Consider the following 19,241-nt stretch of genomic DNA (forward strand, 5'->3'; position numbering starts at 1 on the left):
CTCTTCTTATAATCGACTCAAGGTGGAATTTGGCAAGGAAAATGAGAATGACTCGTATGCAATGTGGTCTGAGACTGTAACCATAATCACTGACGCATAGTGTAGGTATCTCCGACTATTCTATGATTGGACGTGCCAGGTAGTCACCATTGTGACCTTTCCCACTCGGCTCCATGCTATTGTCAACCAACTTTGCAACCGCGTGGAATCCCTCATGCTACGTAAAGGGATCTGTGACGAAGCAAACCTAGCCTTATTGTCTTGTGTTCGTTTGCGTTGTGTTTTGTGGAAAGGTATAGAAAGGATAGCCTATGACTGAAAAGCTCTTGTAAATGTTCTTTCTACCATACTATCTTCCAACTCTTATTCTCATCCGTGTCTGTGCTGTAACAACTGTATTGACCGGTTGTGTCTAAACGCATCTTTTTCAAAACCACGTGGGCAATTGTTCGCCTTGTAAACCCACAGAAATTGCAGAGGTGAGAGGATTTCGTTTGATTTGTGTTGTAGGAGGTTAGATTGGCTTGACCACTAACAGAATTTCCCTAACCCAAAGAGGGTTTGACATTGCCGCATGACAGGTAAGACATCGCCTGGCAGTTAAAGGCTAAAAACGAAGGGCGGTGTATTCCGACAAGGATCCTAATCCTCTATGCTACAAATTTCTCCAGATAATCGAATCTTGTTTTGTGTACAAACTCTCGTTCAGGTTCAAGCTCGGCGTAAATCGTTCAGGGTAATTAAGACTCGTGAATAACAAGTCACATTCCCAGCCAAGTAGGCGATAATTGATTTGTGAGTTTCCCGTAATACATACCCATACTCGTACAACAATAAATAACTAGCATACGCAATTCGTGGCATTTTTTGCAAGTTCTCGGTATAGTTGATGAATCATTACTTCTAGCTTGCCGCATCCGGAAGTATTTAGCCATATGGGCGTGACTGTGAGTCTTCACAAAGTCGGCCCAATACCGCGAGTCGATGAGGTATCGTGCGTCGTTGATAAACGGAGATTGGCTATGTTTTGCTTGGACGTTATTCGCCTTACATGACCTTCCAATGCCATGCTTAGTTAAGTGAGGAAGCTACTTTGGAACTTTAACTGACAATAGCATAAACCGCCGTCGGCGACGCGGCGCAACGGTGGACCGTGAGCGAGGCGGCGCTAGTTATCTTGTGGGAGGAAAGTAACTGCCCGCGCCGAGAAGCCCTCTCGCATTTTGGATGCTCCGAAATCCGAATTCAGCGCCAACTATCGGTCGCCTATATAATGGCCCCGTTGCGATCCCCGTCAGACGTCACATCTACAGCGAATAATACGCATCACGAATCATACCACCATTATGACTTCGACTGATGACAGCGGACCTTCTTCCGGCCTCGTTCTCCACTGGTGAGCTTCGGAGCCCCACTGTCCTGTTGACGATCAGTTACTAACAGTTCCCAGGCTCGAGAATTCTCGCTCACATCGGATCCTATGGCTGCTCGAAGAGCTCCAAATCCCATACTCTCTCAAAGTCTACAAACGAAATCCCAAGACTCTGCTTGCCGACCCGGCGCTCAGGAACGTCCACCCGCTAGGCAAGTCTCCGGTCCTAACAGACGGCGACAAGGTGATTGCCGAAAGCGGGGTCATTATCGAGTACCTCGTTAGAAAATACGGCGCCACGTCAGACCTAGTGCCAAAGACCACTGAAGATGAAGAAGTAGTGAAGTATTATCTACACTATAGTGAGGCGTCGCTGCAGCCGGATATGCTGTTACTGTTAGTTTCGAATAATGTGCGGCACGCGCCAGTGCCTTTTTTTATAAGGCCTATTGCGAGGAAAATTGCAGATTCCATGGACAGCGCTTTTGCGGGCCCCGATGCGAAGCTGCAGTTGGAGTATTTGGAGGCCAGTTTGAAGAAGAACGGCACTGGATATTTTGTAGGCGATGGTTTGACAGGCGCGGATATTATTCTCATATTCCCCCTCCAGATGGCCAAGTCAAGAGCTGGCTTAACCACGGAGGCGTATCCGCATCTGTGGAAGTGGGTTGAGGATATGCAGGCCAGGGATGCATACATTAGGGCAGACAAGAAAGCCGCCGAACATGGAGTGAGCACCGCCGTCAGGCTGTAATTCGAATTCATTTCATAATAATATGTACAGAACCCCAAATCCTCTTACCCTATGCGACTTACAGATCAATGCAATCAATTCTGTACTTTCGTCTCTCATTAAGCAGCAAACTAGATTACAAGTACAAACCATGCCCAAATATGAAGTCATGATGCAATCGTGTCGACCCGAACTATCAACCAATAAGCCACAACTGTTCAAGCGCGTCGCGAAAGAACTCGATGTTGTATTCGACAAGCGCAATCTTCGGCATACTTTCTTTCCGCATAAGACAAACAAGCGCGAGCCCTTTGACCATTTGCTGCAGATACAAGATCACGCCGTTACTTAGTCTCGAAGTTGAACCTATCGGCCGGCCCTGTGGTATTGATTTCACTCCGTTCGAGCTGTCTGTTCGTCCGGCGTTGGTGTTTGCGTCAGTTCTGGTTGCGGTCTTGGGTCGCCTGTCGACGGCATAGAGATTGTTCATGTCGACTGTTATGTCGATAAAGTCTGTACAGATTTCGTAGGTCGGAATATCCATTGGACTCGAGTCGGTCGCAACAAAAATCTTGGATCCGATGTCGAACAAGAACGCCTTATCGATCCCTGAATGCTGGCAGAGCACGTTAAGCAAATTCTCTAGTGTGGCAAGCTGCGGAATCAGTTTTTGCACCACCCGCGAAAACGCTTCGTAGATGGAGTGATCGAAAATCGACGTGAGATGGAACGAGATCGAGACATTGACGAGGCCGTCGTCGAGTAACTCGTCGGTTACGCGCTGCGTGATGTCGCGCTGGGCGTCGAGCCGGAAGTCTTCGCTCAGACCGTCGACCTTGTGGATGAAGACCTCAATGTTGATGTTTGGGTTCGCGTTGACGGCATGGAGGATGATGCTGTGGAGGTTGGCGAGCGAGTTGATGTATTCGTCTTGACTGTCGATAACGTATATCAATGCCCCGCAGGTGGAGAATATCCGCTCGGCGTCGATCATTGCTTCAGTGAAGTTGATCTGGCCGGGCAGCTCCATGACGGCAAAGTCTATGAATGAACTGAATACTGAAGTTGTCGGAGCAGTCGTGCTCTCGATATAAAGCGTATCCAAAGGCTGCATATTATGAAACATGACCTGACATATCGACGACTTTCCTCCTCTAGTCCATGATTAGTAATTAATCCCATGTTGTTATAGTTTATGTCGGCAATTGCTCACCGCCGGAGTCCCATCATGACGATTCTCGGAGACGGGTTGGGCCCAACTGTGTGGCCATCATGCATCTCATCAGCAGACATTGTCATGCCGAAGGAGTCCTACTCCACTATCACACGCTATGCAAAACCGTTCAATACTTTGAATTAGTTCAAAATATGTCCCGGGGATGAACGTTCGATTGTGCTCTACTTCGCCGGAGTTGCGTGGGCTTCAGGAATGTGTATAACTAAAGCTGAGCCTACATTTTTGGCAGGGTAAACCCCATCAAGGTTCGATTATGACGTGTAGCGAACGTTGTGGCTGACTACGTTGTCGAGTGCTCAAGACTGAATATCGCGTCAGTTAGTCTCACCCACTGCGAGCTGTTTAATATTGCTTAAAAAATGTAATTACTATGGATCACATGGGATTGTTGGGTGGTTCCAGGACTGCTTCACGCCTCTGCCGAATGATGCTGATAGTCGCTTTGAAATAGTCGCCACTAATCAATTACGATGGGCGATGTCTTACTGAAGCACTTCTTTATGAAAGTCGCTCTCCCAATTCATAGCAAATGATTTATGGCATCATCGACTGTTTTTCCGCTCTCGAGTCCACCATACTGTCTACGAGTCGCCCAGTTCGTTTGAGCAATTGGAGTGGTGTAGTAAGGGTTTCGTATCTATGCCCTTCAACAACATCCCTCGGTGACGCAAGCAGCAAAACAATGTGTGCATTACAGCCGGCGTCGACGCGTCTCGCTGTGGTCGCGCCGAATAACGCGGCGGAGTCCAAAGTCGAATACAACTGTCGAACCGCAGCACGTAAATTCCTGGCTCATCGTGCATGTTCATTCCATTCACACACAAATGGCTGACGACCGGAAGCGCACAGATTCTCCGGATCACGACGCCGACGACGAGGACAAGTCGACCAAGGAAGTAGAGAGGCAGAAGGTGCCTCCGTTTATGGTCCGCTTGTTTTTCCGGCGGAATATGTTTCATCGGATGGAGACGTTTTTACCACCGGTGTCGATTCCCACTAGTGAGGAATTGCAGATGTATACTTGGTATGTTTGATTCGAGAATATAAGAGAATACAGACCATTAACGAATTGGTAAGGTTTAACGGAACTCTCAGTGAAATCCTCGCAGTCTTTTCGTCGGTGGTTCCGGAGGCGTCAAGTAGTCGGTGCACGTTCCGACACGTCTTCCAAGACCCGAAAAACAATCTACCGAGTTTGATGTTTAAAGATATCGCAGTATACACTCCGTCAAAAGGCCGGAGTTGGACGAATATGGATGGCAACACGCTGGACGAGTCGGTGATTACCCTGCATGACTTGCAGTTCCGAATTGGAGATTACATTGATGTGAATATCACTTCCCCTGACGCTCCGTCGCCGCCGCCGCCGCCGCCGCCTACTTCCGCCATCTCTGGACAAGCAAGAAGTAGGGAATGGGGCGCAGTCGAGAATAAGCTCGATCGACGGATTTCGGGTCGGGGCGGCAGGTTTGGAGGGAATAGCGGCAGTCGTCGTTGGGGTCGTTAAAAAGAATCAATTGCGGATTCGAGGGTTTTGTTGTACTAAACGACGGTTGCATCACGCCGGTTTGCTTAGCTGGTATCATGCTTTGTATAATACGGTGCAATATGCGATCGATGTATGATATTCTAGGGCTCGTATTTGGGTAATGAAAGTAGTTATCATTTTTTTTTTTGCTAGGCTGCTCAATCAAGTAGAGATTTACTAGTAAACATTATCAATTTAACAGACGCAGGGGCATGGAACAACCGGTTACGTCCTCTTGAACATGTGCATGACGTCATTGCGGGCTGGTATGTCACAGATACAATCTAAACGAACCAGGTAAATTACTTGCTCAAACTTCGGTAACCAGAGAACCGGGTGTGTCTACGACAGTTGGACCGGGTGTGGTCTGGAAGGATATCAAATAATCAGACGCGGGTCGGCGGGCACAGCTGATATCACTAAAAGTAATAATATATCACTTCACGTAGTTAAGTTAATGATAAAAAACTATTATTCACAGTTCGGCCGATTGATGGTTTGATGTAATTAAACACGCAACCCGGACCACGACTCTGGCGTGAACCCTGACAAGTCACAGTCAGCGGTCAGCATACTTGTAAATTTAGCACGATAACAACCGATAATTAATAACAAACATAGTGGCAGTGATGCCGGCTGTGATTTGAGGACACCGGTCGCGGGTCAGATTCTGGCGCGAGATAGTGAATTGTATGTGCCTGAATTATTCTGCCCAAACTAGGCGAGCACCGCCGTTTGGTACCGCAATAACACTATTCTGGCGCAAATAGTGGTGCCAATACCGAAACACTCTGGACGGGTCTCAGGCGGTGATTGGCGGACTTGTTGCTTTGAGTTGCCACTGCCTAGAGAGGACACGAGACCCTCGACTGTGTTGGTGACGTTCTTTTCACATCCACTGCGGATCTGTCTGTGTGTGCCAGTAGTTGGGCCGGCCCCTCACCATCAGAATTGCATTACCCATCGTCTTTCCAATGTCCATTCGCCCCCAACCAGCAGCTCCTTTATCACGATCTCGCTCCTAGTCTCTCGGTACGACTGCCGCCGACGTGCTCCTGCACTATGACTTCTGCGCTAGCGCCTCCTAGACTCCCGCAGCATCAGCAGCAGCAGCAGCAGCAACAGCAGCCTGCCCGTCGTCGCAAGCGCTCCCCAAACTGGGCTGAGTTCTACCGAAACGGCTATCCGACCGACATTATCACAATCGACGACGACACTCCACCGCCTCCACAGTCTGAATCTGACTCGGGCTCGTCCTCGTACTCGTCTTCCGGAGTCTCGCGCGGTTCTGGCTCCGCGTCGTCATCGTCGTCCGCCGTGTCGGTGGCGACATCTATCAGTCACATCCTCATCAACAACAACACGACTTCGTCCACGCCAAGAGAGCTTCATCAGGGCCTGCAGCTGCACAACCACGGCATGCTGCACCCGTCAGCCAGTGGAGTCTGTGGCATTGGATCACATTACCAGGCGCGCCAGCCGCTTGTCCCGCAGCAGAAGGTGCCCTTCTTCACCAATCACTCGTATTTCGTGCCACAGGAGAGCGCGAATTTGTTTGACATCGACGGACGATTTTTAGACTCCTCTGCCGTCGAGATCAGCGCAAAGCGGCGAAAGTATGGGGATGTGAGCAGCTCTAAGCCGTCGGTCGAGATCCTGGGCTCCGTCGGTCTGAACTCCGAATCCTCGTCGACAGCGGATCTCAATAAACGGCGGCGGTTAGAGTATGTCGCGCCGAAGAAACCTGTCACGAAGGCGAAGGACGTCCCTGTCCAGGCAATTGACGATGTACGTTGGATCGATTAATTTTGTGCGTCCGATTTATACTGACTGGCGATTAAGCCGTATTTTGCCCGGCATAATCCGAAGGTCGACGACGATGACGGCCATTACATTATTATTCCAGAGTCCGAGCTCACGGCAAGATGTTAGTCCCTACCCTAGCTATTCTTACACTATGGCGCGGCTAACCACTACAGACAAAATCACAAAGTTGCTTGGCCAGGGCACGTTTGGCAAGGTTGTGGCTGCATACGACAAGCAAAACCGGACGCATTGTGCAATCAAGATTATTCGGGCAGTTCAAAAATACCGCGATGCCAGCAAGATCGAACTGCGAGTACTGGAGACTTTGTCCATGCACGATCAGGGCAATGTCAACCGATGTATTCATCTCCGTGACTGCTTCGACTACCGGAATCACATTTGCATTGTGATGGACTTGCTGAGCATATCCGTGTTTGACTTTTTAAAGTCAAACGACTTTGTACCCTTCCCATCATCACATATCCAGCGGTTTGCCAAGCAGCTGCTAACTAGCGTCAATTGTAAGTTGTTCGGTACCTGGAATTGAATGACGACAGTAGCTAACTGTTCAGTCCTTCATGAGCTGAATTTGATACACACGGACTTGAAACCGGAAAATATTCTCCTCGTCGACAGCGCGTTCGACACTTACCCATACAACCGACGCGGCTGTGAGATCAGGAAAGTTTTGCGAGACACGACGATCCACCTGATAGACTTTGGCAGCGCCACGTTTCAGGACGAGTACCACAGCTCGGTGGTTTCGACCCGGCACTACCGGGCGCCAGAAATCATTCTGGGCATGGGCTGGTCGTTCCCGTGCGACATGTGGTCGATCGGATGTATCCTCGTCGAGTTCCTCACGGGCGAGGCGTTGTTCCAGACGCATGACAATGTCGAGCATCTGGCGATGATGGAAGTCGTTGTTGGCAAGCCATTCGATCGGACAATTTCCAAGGCAGCCGGAAGACAGGCACAAAAGTACTTTCTTCGCACGGGCAAGCTGGACTATCCGAACGTGCAGACGTCCAAGACAAGCAAGAAATATGTCCGGGCCATGAAGAGCCTGGACGAGATCGTTCCAACCAGTGACAACTTCCACGGGCTTTTCCTGGACATGCTGAAGCGGATATTCGTGTACGATCCGTCGCAGCGGCTGACGGCAAGACAAGCACTCGACCATCCGTGGTTCAGGGAGACTTACATAGACGAGGGCACCAACAGTCTTGGTGCAATTTAAGTGCTCCTACGTTATATTTGTTAAGTTTGGGATCTGGGTATATGGATTTATGTATCGGATTTAATAAGGTTCATGGTTGGACATATTTCGGCTCGGGTTTTTTTCCTTCCTCACGCACTGCACATTATATTATATCGGGTTCAATTTTTTTTTTTTTGGGTGTCTAATATTTGTTTCGCTACATACAAAGTATACAGGTGCACAACAAGTGTGCGCCCGCGGCACGGGGGTTTTTTTTCGTTTCTTTGCAAGGGATCTATTGGAACGGAATGTCGGGAAAATAACATATGTTTTGTCTGTTTAAACCTGCTTATGGTTATGGTTTTTTTTTCCGTATGGGGCGGATTTCACAAAGGAACGACTTCTCTTTTTTCTATATCACTCGTTAGGTGATGTTCACGTCAATAAATTTCCGTGACGAGATTCGCAGGTGTAGAGGCGGATATTACGACAGTATGTTTTATAATGGAGCAGCAACTGCTCGGTCGGTCTATTGGGGCGCGTATAGGTTGTAGGATTGGTTGGTTTCAGGATTTGATTTTCCGTCTGAATGTGACATTGCCACATGTATCACCTTGAATAATTATATTCATAGAAACACGATTTGTACTGGCTACCAATCAGTATTCGATTTGTATATAGTGATCGGTTGAAGGACTAAATAACTAAGCACTCGGCCAGGGTCCCTGTCGCTGTTTCGAATCAGCGTCGGCCAGAAGCGGGGAATTAGAAAGGGCTGTAGGTGTGATGGTAGGAATATACACTTGGTTTATTTATATACAGGTTCACAGGAAAAGAGTGGCGGAAACAAAGCATTATCATGCATAGCAAAACGATCCAAAAGCGCCAAAACATGGACTACAACTAAAACTCAATAAAAAAAACGCCGTATCGCCATCCTTACAATGCTTATAACTTATCGGGTAATAAACCTTTGGTCGAGCTAGAATTCCTGCGGCTCCTGGGCGAGTGCTTGCTGCATAGCAAGCTGGAACAGCTTAATCTTGCCGCCCTGCTCGCGCAACCGATCCATCACGAACCCCATTCCCATGCGCGACCGGTTTAGATTCTCGCCCATCTTGCGCTGGCCCCACGTTTCCATGCGCTCCTTCATGGACTCGAACCCGATCGAGGACAGGAACGATACGGTCGTGAACGCCCTGACGATCGGTTTCCTGTCAGGATCAAGTCCGCCCTTGTACGTGGCCGTTTCGACCACACGCATGATTCTCGTGAAGTCGATGTTCTTTGTCTCGGTCCAGATCTGCTGGTTCTTGGGATCGATGACCGAAGTCTCGAGAATCATGCTCTCGGAGATGTTGATACCGGACGACGCCAGTAGCATTTTGCACCATCTCGGCAGCTTGCCTTTCTTGACGATCAGCCGGCGCGTGTGGAGCCGGCCTTGGTCGTCAACGTGGCGCGAGAGCGTATCGACAGAGACTACATGCGTGGCGTACGGACTTGGGTTCAATTAGCATTGACTGCATGCAAATTCAAAATAAAGGACCGAATACATACTTCGGATACCGCAGGAAATAGGCGACGCTAAAGGTCTTGAAGTCGTGCTCGTGGGTGTATGTGGAACTGTAGAACTTGACCATGCTGACGTATGGCAAATTTATGCCTCCGGTCGTATGTATTCGCGGCAACGAACTTCAATTGCGTGCGAAATATGTATAAAAGTATATAGATCAGTAATGATCCACCGTCCTCACGATGCAGCCAAAGCAGACGAGCGCACCAAGGTTACCAAGTAGAGAAGGGCGGCCAGGGTGCGTGAGTTGTATGAAGTGAGTTGAGTGGGCTTGTGAGCATTTTCGCGGAGTCAGCTAACCGAGCAAACTTTATTTTGCTGGCGTGATGGTCCAGTGACCAATTCCCTGTTTGTCCATGCCCAAAGCTTATTCAGTATTATTAATAACTGTAGCTACTGACGATCTTTTAAGTGAGAATATGTGTGTATAAGCAATCTAACTATATTATTATATAATCTACGTCTATATTACGTCACTTCTGCTCCTCCGTAGTCTTCTTAATCGGCACCCTCCGCTCTTGCTTTCCCCACTCGAGCGGCCGCGGCGACATAAACTCGTGCACAACTTCATCCGTAATCGTGGCACGCCTTTCCTGAAACGCAGTCACAAACTCTTGCAGAACCTTGATGCATTTGAGCTTGAGCTCGCCCGTCAGCAGCTCGCCCTTGATGTACCCGATTCTCGTATTCTCGAGTTCGTCGTCGTCGTCAAGGAAAAACGACAGGTATTGATAGGCCACGTCGACGTCTGGGTTGCCGCCGTACTGGCGCTGCTCTTCAAGAGTGTCTCTGCCGCCCGAAAATGCGTATTTCTTGATCTTCTTGTCAATCGCCTTCGCCGTGTCGGTCATGAAAATCGCCGACGAGTCGACGGACGCAGACATCTTGCTTTGCGAGCCCTAACGCCGTTGATGATGTCAGCATGCGATTGAATAGCACAAAATCAAATGCGAGCACACACCTGAAGGGCCGGGAAGAATCGAGAGTGGATAAGAGACGGCTTGGGATACTTGAGCTTAAACGCGACGTCCCTGCACACTCGGAAATACGCGTCCTAATTTATTAGCTCAAAATTTACACTTCACAAGACAGCCAACAAGCATTACCTGATCGATGGCACAAGGAATCAAAGAAGGAATATCCTTCCTGGTACCAAAAATATGCGGAAACGAATTCGAAAACGCTGCCGTGATCTGAATTGACGCGAAATGGATCTTGCCAATATTATCGGAATCGTCGAATCCAAACACGGCCTTGGCAGTGCGGGTTGTGACCTGTCGCGCAACGCGCACGACATTCTCGTAGTATGCGCCGCCCATGTACTGCATGTCCGAGAAAATGAACGTCTTCTTAGGGTCGAAGCCGACAGCGATGATGTCTTTTGCGTTTTGCACCGTGTATTTCTTGACGGCCTCGATCGTCACCTCAGGGCGGAAGAGAAACTTCTCGTCGTCTAGTTTGTTAGAATGCAGTCGTCAAAGTCACACCGGCTACTCACCTGTCATTTCAATAACCAACGGGACGTCAAAAACGTCCTGTAGCCACCTACACGAGACTGTTAGTGCTTGCATGTCACAAACGGAGCGGCCAGACGTACTTGGTAAACAAGAACGGGATCATATGTCCTAGATGCATACTATCGCTCGACGGTCCTCGGCCGGTATACAAAAAGAACGGCTTTCCTTGCTCATATCTTGTCAAAATGGTGTCCAAATCCCTACTTGTCGTTAATCTCGTTGCATTCTCCCGTGTATTCCTGGAATTAGTCACCTCTCGGAAAAGAACAACCCACGCCTGAGAAACACATGCGGTCTAAGCCCGGTCACACTCTCAAACCGTTCAAGCAGCTCCGGCGTGATCTTCTTCGTGCCGAATGCCTCGATCAACCGGTCGTAGTCGATCTCCTGCGCTTTGCCATCCACGACCGCACCGCCGACCTCCCACGGTGTCACGAGCTGCCCTTGTTCGCCGGGCGCGGTCGCAGCGTCGGAAATCTTCAATTCATCTAACGAAGGTAGTTCGGCCATTGTGACGTAGAGTGCGATCGACGGTGGATGGTGTGGTTCAAGCGGTCGGGGTGGGATTATGAGTCTCTCGTGGTAAGCTTTTAACGCTGGGTCCGGCGCGGCTGGGAACAAACAATGATATTTTTTGGAGTCATCCAATCCAGCTCGCAGACAATTTCCAAACGATTTAATTAATGGTATTCGAGACGAGTGTCCTTAAATAATGCAAGATTACTATAATAACCAACGCGCTTTTATTAATGAAATATTGTACCTATATACAGATGTACCCAAAAGCTAGTAAATCGTACACTCATATCTATTTGCATCCATAGTCACGCAATCCCAAATTCCCAATTATTCCGGATTTATTTGCGCCTAATTGGCTTACTCTGCCATGCCTGAGGCTGGAATTCGGCTCCGCCTGGCAAAGTCAGTAGCGTTATTTCTTTTCGACACTAATATAACGAACATACCTGCACTGTGCTCCTCGACAGCCGGATTGATCGACCCGTCTTCTCTCGTCCGTTCCTTTCGCTCCTTCTTCGGTGCAAAGCCACTCGCTGGCGCTTCAGGAGTGGCAGTCGACGCCGTACTTGTCGAGCCAGTCGGTCTGGCATCAGGATTCACCATCCCATGCCCCGGCATTCCTTGCGGCGACACCGAACCAGGCGAAACAGCGGTTTGCTTCAACGGCACACTTTGCCACCGCTGCTCCGCGGCCTGAATTTTAGCCTGTATGCTAGCTAGCCTCGCTTGCTCCTTCATCAACTCCTCGATCGACGGCGGCTCAATGCGTACATGGCGAAGCCACTGATTCCATTGTGCTGGTCAGTATTAGCATTCGGCGTAGACTGTAGAGAGGAAGAGACGTACGGGGAAGTTTGTAGTCGACGTAATCTCGCTTCGCGGTGCGCAGCTCGACCATTCGTCGGGGTCGGCCGGGATTATTGAGATTTCGCCACTCCCAGAATGTATTTCCCTCGAGATCGGTTCCTAGTCGCGAATTAATCCTGCACTCAGTCTTGGATAGATCAGGAGAATGGTACCGATTAGGAAGCGCGTTCGGAACGGGACTTTTCGCAGGGCTTTCCAGCGGAGATATACCGAGCGGACGAAGCCGGAATTGCCAAAGTATATGTGTTTCGACACGGGATTTAGTCCCGGCATTGTGAACTGTGCTGTGAATATGGATGCTGATATGTCCTCGTCCTCGGCCTGTCGATGCAGCAGGACTGGTTGGGAGTTTTTCTTTGCGGCCAACGTCATCCAGCGCAAAAGTTCACCACTTACCTATTATAGGTATTGACGTTGCTTACATTCAGAGAATAGTTCTAGACGACATGCATAATCATCTGGCTCAATGCTATTAAAGTACGCGTACGGACGCTCATCAAATAATATATTACATTTGTTTGCGACATATCCATATACTGACTGGTACAGACCGGTGTTCCATTTCAAATAAGGCAAATTAAAGCAAAAAAAAAAAAAAAAACCTGTACCGAACCAACCATCCCGATTTCAGAGCGATCTAATACCAATCCTAACCCAATATGTATTTTGCAAATTTGTCATTAGTGAGAATTAAAAAATCGAGTTTACAATGTTCGAGCCGATCGTCGCGCCCGCGCCGAATATAGCGGCGTTGCCTAGCTTTTTACCAAACTTCTTGCCTTGCTTCTCGAAAGCGCCCTCATGGTGGGGCTTTTGGTCCTGATTGCTGGACCCAGCCTGTGCCTGCGCCTGGACAGGGGCGACATACGGCTGTGGAGAAGGGGGTGCGTACTGTTGTGGCGGTGGGGCCATGTACTGCTGCTGCTGGGGATATGACTGTCCGTACGAAGACTGAACTGGAGGCGAGAACGCGTCGACGACGCGGACATAGGACGAGGGGAAGATGCCTTCTGTATTGGAAGCCTTGTCCCGCCCGCGCCACCAGTCCGGATTGATTTTCTCGAGGATGATGATCTGCGCACCGCGGTAAAGCGCCAGGTCGGACGCGTCGGTTGGACGATAGTCGTAGATCGCCTCCGCCAGAAGCTGCTCCTGCGGACCTGGCGAGTACTGCGGTGGCGGCGGAGCCTGTTGGGCGGTTTGGGGAGGCGTGTGCGTCTTTTCGAAGTCGCGGTCGTTCATAATTCCGTTGGTAGATTTAAGATCGCACGGTGGCATGCCCGGCGAATATGACTTCGGAAGCGACTCGCTGATGTGGTCAAAGAGTTGGGGAGTGATGACTCCGACTGCTTTGAGAGTTTCAAGTTCCTATGCATCCTGTCAGTCATTCGCAGGGTCTTAATCATTATAGCCGGGACTCACGTTGCGGATACTCGAGAGCGATCTGTTAACGAGCGCGGCATTCATGTCAGACATGGCAATCGACTGTTATATATCTATATATGTGCCGCTAGGGGGCGATCAACGGGGCGATGACGATATCGGAGTTGCTGGAAGTCGACGCGCGGCGGATGCATTTCTCACTTTGTCTGATCCAGGGTGAGCAGATGTAAGCTACCCTAACCACGGCTGTCCCCCGCCCGCAGCATCGCCAAAACGATCATCGCGAACCGGTAGTGGCGACCGATCGTACTATTTACCATTCATCATCTCGGGCCTATGCCTGCTCATCATAGAATAGGCAGAGAATTTATTACGCTCTAGTAGATATAGATTCCTGCTGCCACATTCGTTCATTGACACAGAATTACGGTGACAACAATGTCATCCATGGCGGCGAGTGAACGAGACTCGGAGGAACCGCGAGAGTCGCGCGACCGCGTTTCGTCCGGCCAGCGAATCGGCCGGTACCAGATTATCAAGACTTTGGGCGAGGGCTCGTTCGGCAAAGTGAAATGTGCGTTGGTGTCGGCGGATGTGAGAGGCTAACCATTGCTAATCGAAACATTAGTGGCATACCACCTGGCGACGCATCAGCGGGTCGCGCTCAAAATCATCAACCGCAAGACGCTGGCGAAATCCGACATGCAGGGCCGTGTGGAGCGCGAGATATCGTACTTACGTCTTTTGCGCCATCCGCACATCATCAAGCTGTACGACGTTATCAAGTCTAAAGACGAAATCATCATGGTGATTGAGTTTGCGGGAAAGGAATTGTTTGATTACATTGTCCAGCGCGGCAAGATGCCGGAGGACGAGGCTCGGCGGTTCTTCCAACAAATCATCTGCGCGGTCGAGTACTGCCATCGACATAAGATCGTCCATCGGGATCTGAAACCGGAAAACTTGTTGCTCGACGAGAACCTGAATGTCAAGATTGCCGATTTCGGGCTGTCGAATATCATGACGGACGGCAACTTTCTGAAGACGAGCTGTGGATCGCCGAATTATGCTGCGCCAGAAGTCATTTCGGGCAAGTTATATGCAGGGCCGGAAGTCGACGTGTGGAGCTGTGGTGTCATATTATATGTCATGCTGTGTGGTCGGCTGCCGTTTGACGACGAGTTTATTCCGACATTGTTCAAGAAGATTAACGGCGGGGTGTACACACTGCCATCGTACCTGTCGCCAGGAGCGAAGCACTTGTTACAGCGCATGCTCATTGTAAACCCACTTAATCGGATCACGGTGAGGGAGATCATGCAGGACAAATGGTTTAAGGTCAATCTACCAGACTACTTACTTCGGCCGGAAGACAAAAGCAGCGCCGAGATCGACGAGACTGTCGTCGGTGCTCTTGGCCGGACAATGGGATACGACAAAGAGGAGGTGTACGATGCGCTGAAAAGCAAGGGAGAAAGCAACGAAATCAGAGATGCCTATGAACTGATGAGGGAAAACAAGTTGATGGAGAAAGACTGTAAGTTTTTCTTGAGATATTGTATTTGTAAATATATGCTAACAAGAGGCAGCGGACAACAAGGACGGATTTTTGTCTTCGAGTCCGTCGTGGAAGGACGGGATACGGTCGAATCAAGGGTCGCAGTACAGAAAGGGCAACGAACAGACGCTCACATTCGACAGCCATCACCTGTCATCGGCGCTAAACGCAGCCGACCTGTCAACGCCAAACACGACGATTGCGGTCCTGCCGTCGTCGTTACCGACCTACCACCGCGCGAACATGCTAGCATCTAATCCAGGTCTCGCGGCCAATCTCGAGAAAGTGGCCCACGCAACGTCGTCGTCGAACCGCAAGTCAAAGACGCGGTGGCATTTTGGCATTCGCAGCCGGTCGTATCCACTTGACGTCATGGGTGAAATTTACCGGGCATTGAAGGGGCTTGGTGCAGAGTGGGCAAAGCCTACGGAGGAGGATCCATGGACAATATTAGTGCGATGGAAGTACATTCCGCGGGACTATAGCGATGGAGAGCCACTGCAAGGCGAGCAAGGAAAGCTGATGAAGATGCAGATTCAGCTGTACCAGCTCGAGCAGAACAACTATCTAGTGGATTTCAAGTTTGACGGGTGGTGGAACGAAGGGGACGAGCACGAGATGGCACGCGAGAAGGTCCGGCGGCGGCGGAGTGGTAGCAGCACAAACGTAAGCCGGAGCAGCAGTGTTGTGACGATAAACAGCGGGAACGTAAATAATATGAACGTGCTCACGAACCTGACGACGCTCGAGAAGGTCAAGCCGGAGAATGGCAACAGCGAGAGCGATAGCCAAAAGGGGCAGCAGAATGGGGACAAAGACAAGGTCAAGGCAGGTCCATTAGGAGGCCCGAATAACACGAAGCAGAAGGAAGAAGACGAGACTCTTTCAACGTATCCTTTTCTGCACATGGCGACGCGCCTGATAATGGAGTTGGCCGTGAACAGTCAGGCAGCGTGACCCAACTGGACAGCGAGACGAGAATTATTATGTCAGATGTAGGGGAGGGTACTGTTTGGTAGCATATGATTTTGTGTTCGCTATGATGTAGAAGTAATAGATAACGATGCTATGATTTGCTTCGACTTTGTGCCACGTGGTTATCCGGGCCGTCTGTGAGCGGGTCGGCTACCGGCGACATAATTGAGAGATCGATATCGGCCGATGAACAATTGACGCGATATGTGCGACTCCGGGCATAGGTAACACGGGGGGCATCGGATCGTTGAGGAGTCACAGCGGCTTGTAGACAGCGCACAGCAAGATTCAATTACTTGCCTTGATCGGGCAGTATGTTGATAGGTGGTCGTCATGTGGCCTGTGCGACATGGTCGCTTGTCGCACAAATGGAGATAAGGTTTGGCGCCCGATCGCCTTCGCATGACGTCGAACGGGAGGGTAACCCTGTGCGGCGTGGCGCGATGACCTCATCATGGTCAGCTATCCGGCAATGCCGCTCGCTTTCACTGTCGCGGCGATATATTTCTCCCTTGCCAGCGCCCTGCCAGCATTCGATTGTTTTGTTTTGCTCCGCTGTGTGCATAATCCCATTAACAGACCAGGGAAAAGATCCAACATCTACTACTCCGATCTCTAATACACGTCAACAGTAGCAAAAATGGGTGCTCTTTTCATTTCCAACGCTCTCCTGCGAAGTTTGCTCTTTGTTTTTCTCGTCATCACCCTTGGCCTCACTGGCTCCCTCATCCACGACCAGCTCTTTGGCCTATCCCAAGTTAACTTCATGATGTTCGCCTCCGTCTTCGGCCTGGTCTTTGGTGTATTCTACGGCTTCATTGCTCTGTTCTTGGCCGGCGTCGCTTTTCCGTTCGCTGTCGCCGCCGTCGACTTTCTGGTCACGGTCTTCGCCTTTTCCGGTGCAACTGCTCTTGCCGTCGCCCTCCGAGTCCACTCGTGCTCTAACAACGCATACGTCTCGGCCAACAAGGTCGCGCAGGGCAGCAGCGACAGATGCCGCAAGGCTCAGGTGAGTTTGCAAGCCTATGACGGGATTCGGGTGCCATTAACACGCGCGGCTAGGCGGATACGGCTTTCATGTACTTTGCCTTTGGCGCCGCCCTCTTCTTACTCATCCTCTCTCTTGTTAGCGGCCTCAGGCATGGCTGGGGAACGATCCCCAGCAAGCGCGCCGGCGCCGCCACTGCCCCCGCGGCAGCTCCCGCCCCTCCTACCATGACTCAGGTCTAATTGATTCGTGACAAATGATAAACTTGGCTTCGTATATCCATTGATCCTGTGAGCAAGTTCAATCTGGAGTTTGATTTATTTTGTATATTTATTATGGATGGAGTACCACATATGGGAAAGTGAAGGGCTTCGGTTAATTCTTGCGCTGGAGCAGAAATTGTTGTTAATTTTATGTAATACGTAACAGATAACGCCATGGCATAAATACAATGTAATCGTGCAAAACGTCCCAACTGTACATGCGGGTCTGAGATCCTAGCTCACTAAAATCCGATTGTATCCGTATCGATTCGCAGCCCATCCTTCAAGCCGAAACATTAGTCCCTCGACAAACGGAATCCGGCTCCCGACCCACCACGGCACATTCCGTCGTGCCATCACTCGGGCAAACGACATGTGGTTTGCCGAACACCATGCGTTTGCCGTGCTGGATGTCGCAACCCAGTATCCGATTCCGGTCCCTGCCGCAAGCGCGACGGACAGTATCAGTGCGAAGAAGAACGACAGCAGAATTGTTAGCTTGACCGCAATATCGTCGTCCGCGTAGGTCTGCAGTATATGTTTTGGCACGAGGTATGCCATGTATCGCAAATACGGGAGCCGCTGAGCGACAATATTGTACAGCTTCATTACAGTGTCGTCGCGAGCCATTGAATTGCATTCTACTACCGTAGCCTGATTGTCTGTCGGTCTTGCAGCCTTTGAGTCTGTTTCTGCTTCTGATGCCTTCGCCTCTACCTGAGCGTCCGGCTTTATAGCAAGTGTGTCTGACTGGACTACCTCTGTCGGCCTGTCACTCTGACGCAACTTCTCAATTAGTAAATGCTGCTTGGCCAACGCAGCCACTAACACTTCCACCACTGACATCTTCTCACGTCCAATCTCGAATCCGGCGTCTGTACAGACCTTCTTCACTGCGGTCGCCCAGTTTGCCATTTCGTCTGGTGTCAGCCACGCCATATTCTCCCACCCATTCTCGTCCCTCAACTGGTCAAATTTTGCGCGCAAATCCACATGCTCCGTGTCATCAAAACCTTCAAACAACGTCTGTCCTGACCCATCCGAATCCGATGACCCCGCCAGTTCGTCTGACAAACTCCGCACTGGTTCCGGATCTGAGTACCGTCGCGCAATTTCCCTTGTCGTGCCAATTTTCTCCTCCCGTGTTCGTAACAATTCAATCTCATGCTCGAAAACCTCATTCTGTTTAACCAGCTCGCCGATTCTACCTTCAAACACTCCATTGGCCTGCGATAACTCAAACAACTCTGTATTTAACCCACGTACCTTCTCCCTCACGGTCACCAGCTCCTGCACGATGCCCACCTTCTGCGCAGCTAGCTCTCGATTACTTTCATCCCGACTCTTGACCGCGTTCTGCAGGGCCACAACCTGCGCCTTGGCCTCCTCAAGTGCTTTCTTTTCCGTCAAGAATCGTTGCCGCCACCGTTCGGCATTTTTTCCCCGTTGGTGGTTGTCGTGCTCCAGGTCCTCGATTTGTTTGACCAGGTCACTGTTTTGCAGCATGAGAGTCTCTGACTCGCGCTGTTGGCTTGCCAGACTCGTGTTCGACCGATGTAATTCGGCTTCCAGCCTCGCAAAATCTTCATCTCGTGCCTCGAGAGACATAGCTGCCGTATGCTGCCTACAACTGTCGGAGTATTATACAAATACGCGTCAGTGCAAGTCGCCGCGTTCTATGTCGGCTACGCGTTGAAGTCGCGGTCGAAAATTCCATA

At 50.2% G+C, this 19,241-nt stretch overlaps 11 protein-coding genes across 11 annotated transcripts; 5 read left to right on the forward strand and 6 right to left on the reverse strand.

Moving 5' to 3' along the window:
• Positions 1-1,156: 1,156 nt before the first annotated feature.
• POJ06DRAFT_20627 (glutathione S-transferase) lies at positions 1,157-2,214 on the forward strand. The gene is made up of 2 exons (XM_056185374.1): positions 1,157-1,396; positions 1,451-2,214. The coding sequence occupies exons 1-2, from the start codon at positions 1,347-1,349 to the stop codon at positions 2,124-2,126; spliced, it is 726 nt and encodes a 241-aa protein (XP_056041189.1). The 5' UTR covers positions 1,157-1,346; the 3' UTR covers positions 2,127-2,214.
• Positions 2,116-3,560, reverse strand: POJ06DRAFT_226822 (Gtr1/RagA G protein conserved region-domain-containing protein). Its single transcript, XM_056185737.1, has 2 exons — positions 3,319-3,560; positions 2,116-3,259 (listed from the first exon to the last, which is right to left on the reverse strand). The coding sequence occupies exons 1-2, from the start codon at positions 3,402-3,404 to the stop codon at positions 2,302-2,304; spliced, it is 1,044 nt and encodes a 347-aa protein (XP_056041190.1). The 5' UTR covers positions 3,405-3,560; the 3' UTR covers positions 2,116-2,301.
• A 490-nt stretch (positions 3,561-4,050) lies between these two features.
• POJ06DRAFT_20636 (Sin3 associated polypeptide p18-domain-containing protein) lies at positions 4,051-5,162 on the forward strand. Its single transcript, XM_056185375.1, has 2 exons — positions 4,051-4,366; positions 4,420-5,162. Exons 1-2 carry the CDS (start codon positions 4,167-4,169, stop codon positions 4,847-4,849), a joined length of 630 nt encoding a protein of 209 aa, XP_056041191.1. The 5' UTR covers positions 4,051-4,166; the 3' UTR covers positions 4,850-5,162.
• A 770-nt stretch (positions 5,163-5,932) lies between these two features.
• On the forward strand, positions 5,933-7,916 carry POJ06DRAFT_283128 (kinase-like domain-containing protein; the record flags this gene model as incomplete). Its single annotated transcript, XM_056190089.1, has 4 exons — positions 5,933-6,658; positions 6,713-6,797; positions 6,850-7,197; positions 7,249-7,916. The coding sequence occupies 4 exons, from the start codon at positions 5,933-5,935 to the stop codon at positions 7,914-7,916; spliced, it is 1,827 nt and encodes a 608-aa protein (XP_056041192.1).
• A 762-nt stretch (positions 7,917-8,678) lies between these two features.
• On the reverse strand, positions 8,679-9,774 carry POJ06DRAFT_259911 (PRELI-like family-domain-containing protein). The gene is made up of 2 exons (XM_056188428.1): positions 9,438-9,774; positions 8,679-9,379 (listed from the first exon to the last, which is right to left on the reverse strand). Exons 1-2 carry the CDS (start codon positions 9,518-9,520, stop codon positions 8,860-8,862), a joined length of 603 nt encoding a protein of 200 aa, XP_056041193.1. The 5' UTR covers positions 9,521-9,774; the 3' UTR covers positions 8,679-8,859.
• A 152-nt stretch (positions 9,775-9,926) lies between these two features.
• POJ06DRAFT_270561 (uncharacterized protein) lies at positions 9,927-11,480 on the reverse strand (the record flags this gene model as incomplete). Its single annotated transcript, XM_056189443.1, has 6 exons — positions 9,927-10,352; positions 10,415-10,507; positions 10,560-10,906; positions 10,952-10,998; positions 11,051-11,170; positions 11,224-11,480. 6 exons carry the CDS (start codon positions 11,478-11,480, stop codon positions 9,927-9,929), a joined length of 1,290 nt encoding a protein of 429 aa, XP_056041194.1.
• Positions 11,481-11,827: 347 nt separating this feature from the next.
• POJ06DRAFT_285612 (uncharacterized protein) lies at positions 11,828-12,939 on the reverse strand (the record flags this gene model as incomplete). The annotated part of the gene is made up of 4 exons (XM_056190204.1): positions 12,509-12,939; positions 12,336-12,455; positions 11,936-12,286; positions 11,828-11,883 (listed from the first exon to the last, which is right to left on the reverse strand). Exons 1-4 carry the CDS (start codon positions 12,726-12,728, stop codon positions 11,828-11,830), a joined length of 747 nt encoding a protein of 248 aa, XP_056041195.1. The 5' UTR covers positions 12,729-12,939.
• A 1-nt stretch (position 12,940) lies between these two features.
• POJ06DRAFT_259928 (SH3 domain-containing protein) lies at positions 12,941-13,913 on the reverse strand. The gene is made up of 2 exons (XM_056188429.1): positions 13,779-13,913; positions 12,941-13,724 (listed from the first exon to the last, which is right to left on the reverse strand). Exons 1-2 carry the CDS (start codon positions 13,830-13,832, stop codon positions 13,047-13,049), a joined length of 732 nt encoding a protein of 243 aa, XP_056041196.1. The 5' UTR covers positions 13,833-13,913; the 3' UTR covers positions 12,941-13,046.
• A 109-nt stretch (positions 13,914-14,022) lies between these two features.
• On the forward strand, positions 14,023-16,747 carry POJ06DRAFT_296965 (kinase-like domain-containing protein). The gene is made up of 3 exons (XM_056190585.1): positions 14,023-14,313; positions 14,368-15,276; positions 15,329-16,747. Exons 1-3 carry the CDS (start codon positions 14,178-14,180, stop codon positions 16,252-16,254), a joined length of 1,971 nt encoding a protein of 656 aa, XP_056041197.1. The 5' UTR covers positions 14,023-14,177; the 3' UTR covers positions 16,255-16,747.
• On the forward strand, positions 16,748-17,728 carry POJ06DRAFT_259931 (membrane-associating domain-containing protein). Its single transcript, XM_056188430.1, has 2 exons — positions 16,748-17,281; positions 17,335-17,728. Exons 1-2 carry the CDS (start codon positions 16,913-16,915, stop codon positions 17,500-17,502), a joined length of 537 nt encoding a protein of 178 aa, XP_056041198.1. The 5' UTR covers positions 16,748-16,912; the 3' UTR covers positions 17,503-17,728.
• Positions 17,729-19,240, reverse strand: POJ06DRAFT_226841 (uncharacterized protein). Its single transcript, XM_056185738.1, has one exon. It carries the CDS (start codon positions 19,129-19,131, stop codon positions 17,758-17,760), a length of 1,374 nt encoding a protein of 457 aa, XP_056041199.1. The 5' UTR covers positions 19,132-19,240; the 3' UTR covers positions 17,729-17,757.
• Between the last annotated feature and the right edge of the window lies 1 nt (position 19,241).

Source organism: Lipomyces tetrasporus (genome assembly GCF_029532465.1).
Source record: "Lipomyces tetrasporus strain NRRL Y-64009 chromosome Unknown POJ06scaffold_10, whole genome shotgun sequence".
NCBI lineage: Eukaryota > Fungi > Ascomycota > Lipomycetes > Lipomycetales > Lipomycetaceae > Lipomyces > Lipomyces tetrasporus.

Bases quoted from the DNA above. Each gene is read 5' to 3' on its own strand.
- POJ06DRAFT_20627 (XM_056185374.1), top strand. From the start codon at position 1,347: ATGACTTCGACTGATGACAGCGGACCTTCTTCCGGCCTCGTTCTCCAC. The intron at 1,397-1,450 runs GTGAGCTTCGGA...AACAGTTCCCAG, and splicing joins TCCGGCCTCGTTCTCCACTG to GCTCGAGAATTCTCGCTCAC.
- POJ06DRAFT_226822 (XM_056185737.1), bottom strand. From the start codon at position 3,404: ATGACAATGTCTGCTGATGAGATGCATGATGGCCACACAGTTGGGCCC. The intron at 3,260-3,318 runs GTGAGCAATTGC...ATCATGGACTAG, and splicing joins GTCATGATGGGACTCCGGCG to AGGAGGAAAGTCGTCGATAT.
- POJ06DRAFT_20636 (XM_056185375.1), top strand. From the start codon at position 4,167: ATGGCTGACGACCGGAAGCGCACAGATTCTCCGGATCACGACGCCGAC. The intron at 4,367-4,419 runs GTATGTTTGATT...CGAATTGGTAAG, and splicing joins GAATTGCAGATGTATACTTG to GTTTAACGGAACTCTCAGTG.
- POJ06DRAFT_259911 (XM_056188428.1), bottom strand. From the start codon at position 9,520: ATGGTCAAGTTCTACAGTTCCACATACACCCACGAGCACGACTTCAAG. The intron at 9,380-9,437 runs GTATGTATTCGG...ATTGAACCCAAG, and splicing joins TATTTCCTGCGGTATCCGAA to TCCGTACGCCACGCATGTAG.
- POJ06DRAFT_259928 (XM_056188429.1), bottom strand. From the start codon at position 13,832: ATGTCTGACATGAATGCCGCGCTCGTTAACAGATCGCTCTCGAGTATC. The intron at 13,725-13,778 runs GTGAGTCCCGGC...CAGGATGCATAG, and splicing joins CGCTCTCGAGTATCCGCAAC to GAACTTGAAACTCTCAAAGC.
- POJ06DRAFT_296965 (XM_056190585.1), top strand. From the start codon at position 14,178: ATGTCATCCATGGCGGCGAGTGAACGAGACTCGGAGGAACCGCGAGAG. The intron at 14,314-14,367 runs GTGCGTTGGTGT...TCGAAACATTAG, and splicing joins CTCGTTCGGCAAAGTGAAAT to TGGCATACCACCTGGCGACG. The intron at 15,277-15,328 runs GTAAGTTTTTCT...AACAAGAGGCAG, and splicing joins CAAGTTGATGGAGAAAGACT to CGGACAACAAGGACGGATTT.
- POJ06DRAFT_259931 (XM_056188430.1), top strand. From the start codon at position 16,913: ATGGGTGCTCTTTTCATTTCCAACGCTCTCCTGCGAAGTTTGCTCTTT. The intron at 17,282-17,334 runs GTGAGTTTGCAA...ACGCGCGGCTAG, and splicing joins ACAGATGCCGCAAGGCTCAG to GCGGATACGGCTTTCATGTA.
- POJ06DRAFT_226841 (XM_056185738.1), bottom strand. From the start codon at position 19,131: ATGTCTCTCGAGGCACGAGATGAAGATTTTGCGAGGCTGGAAGCCGAA.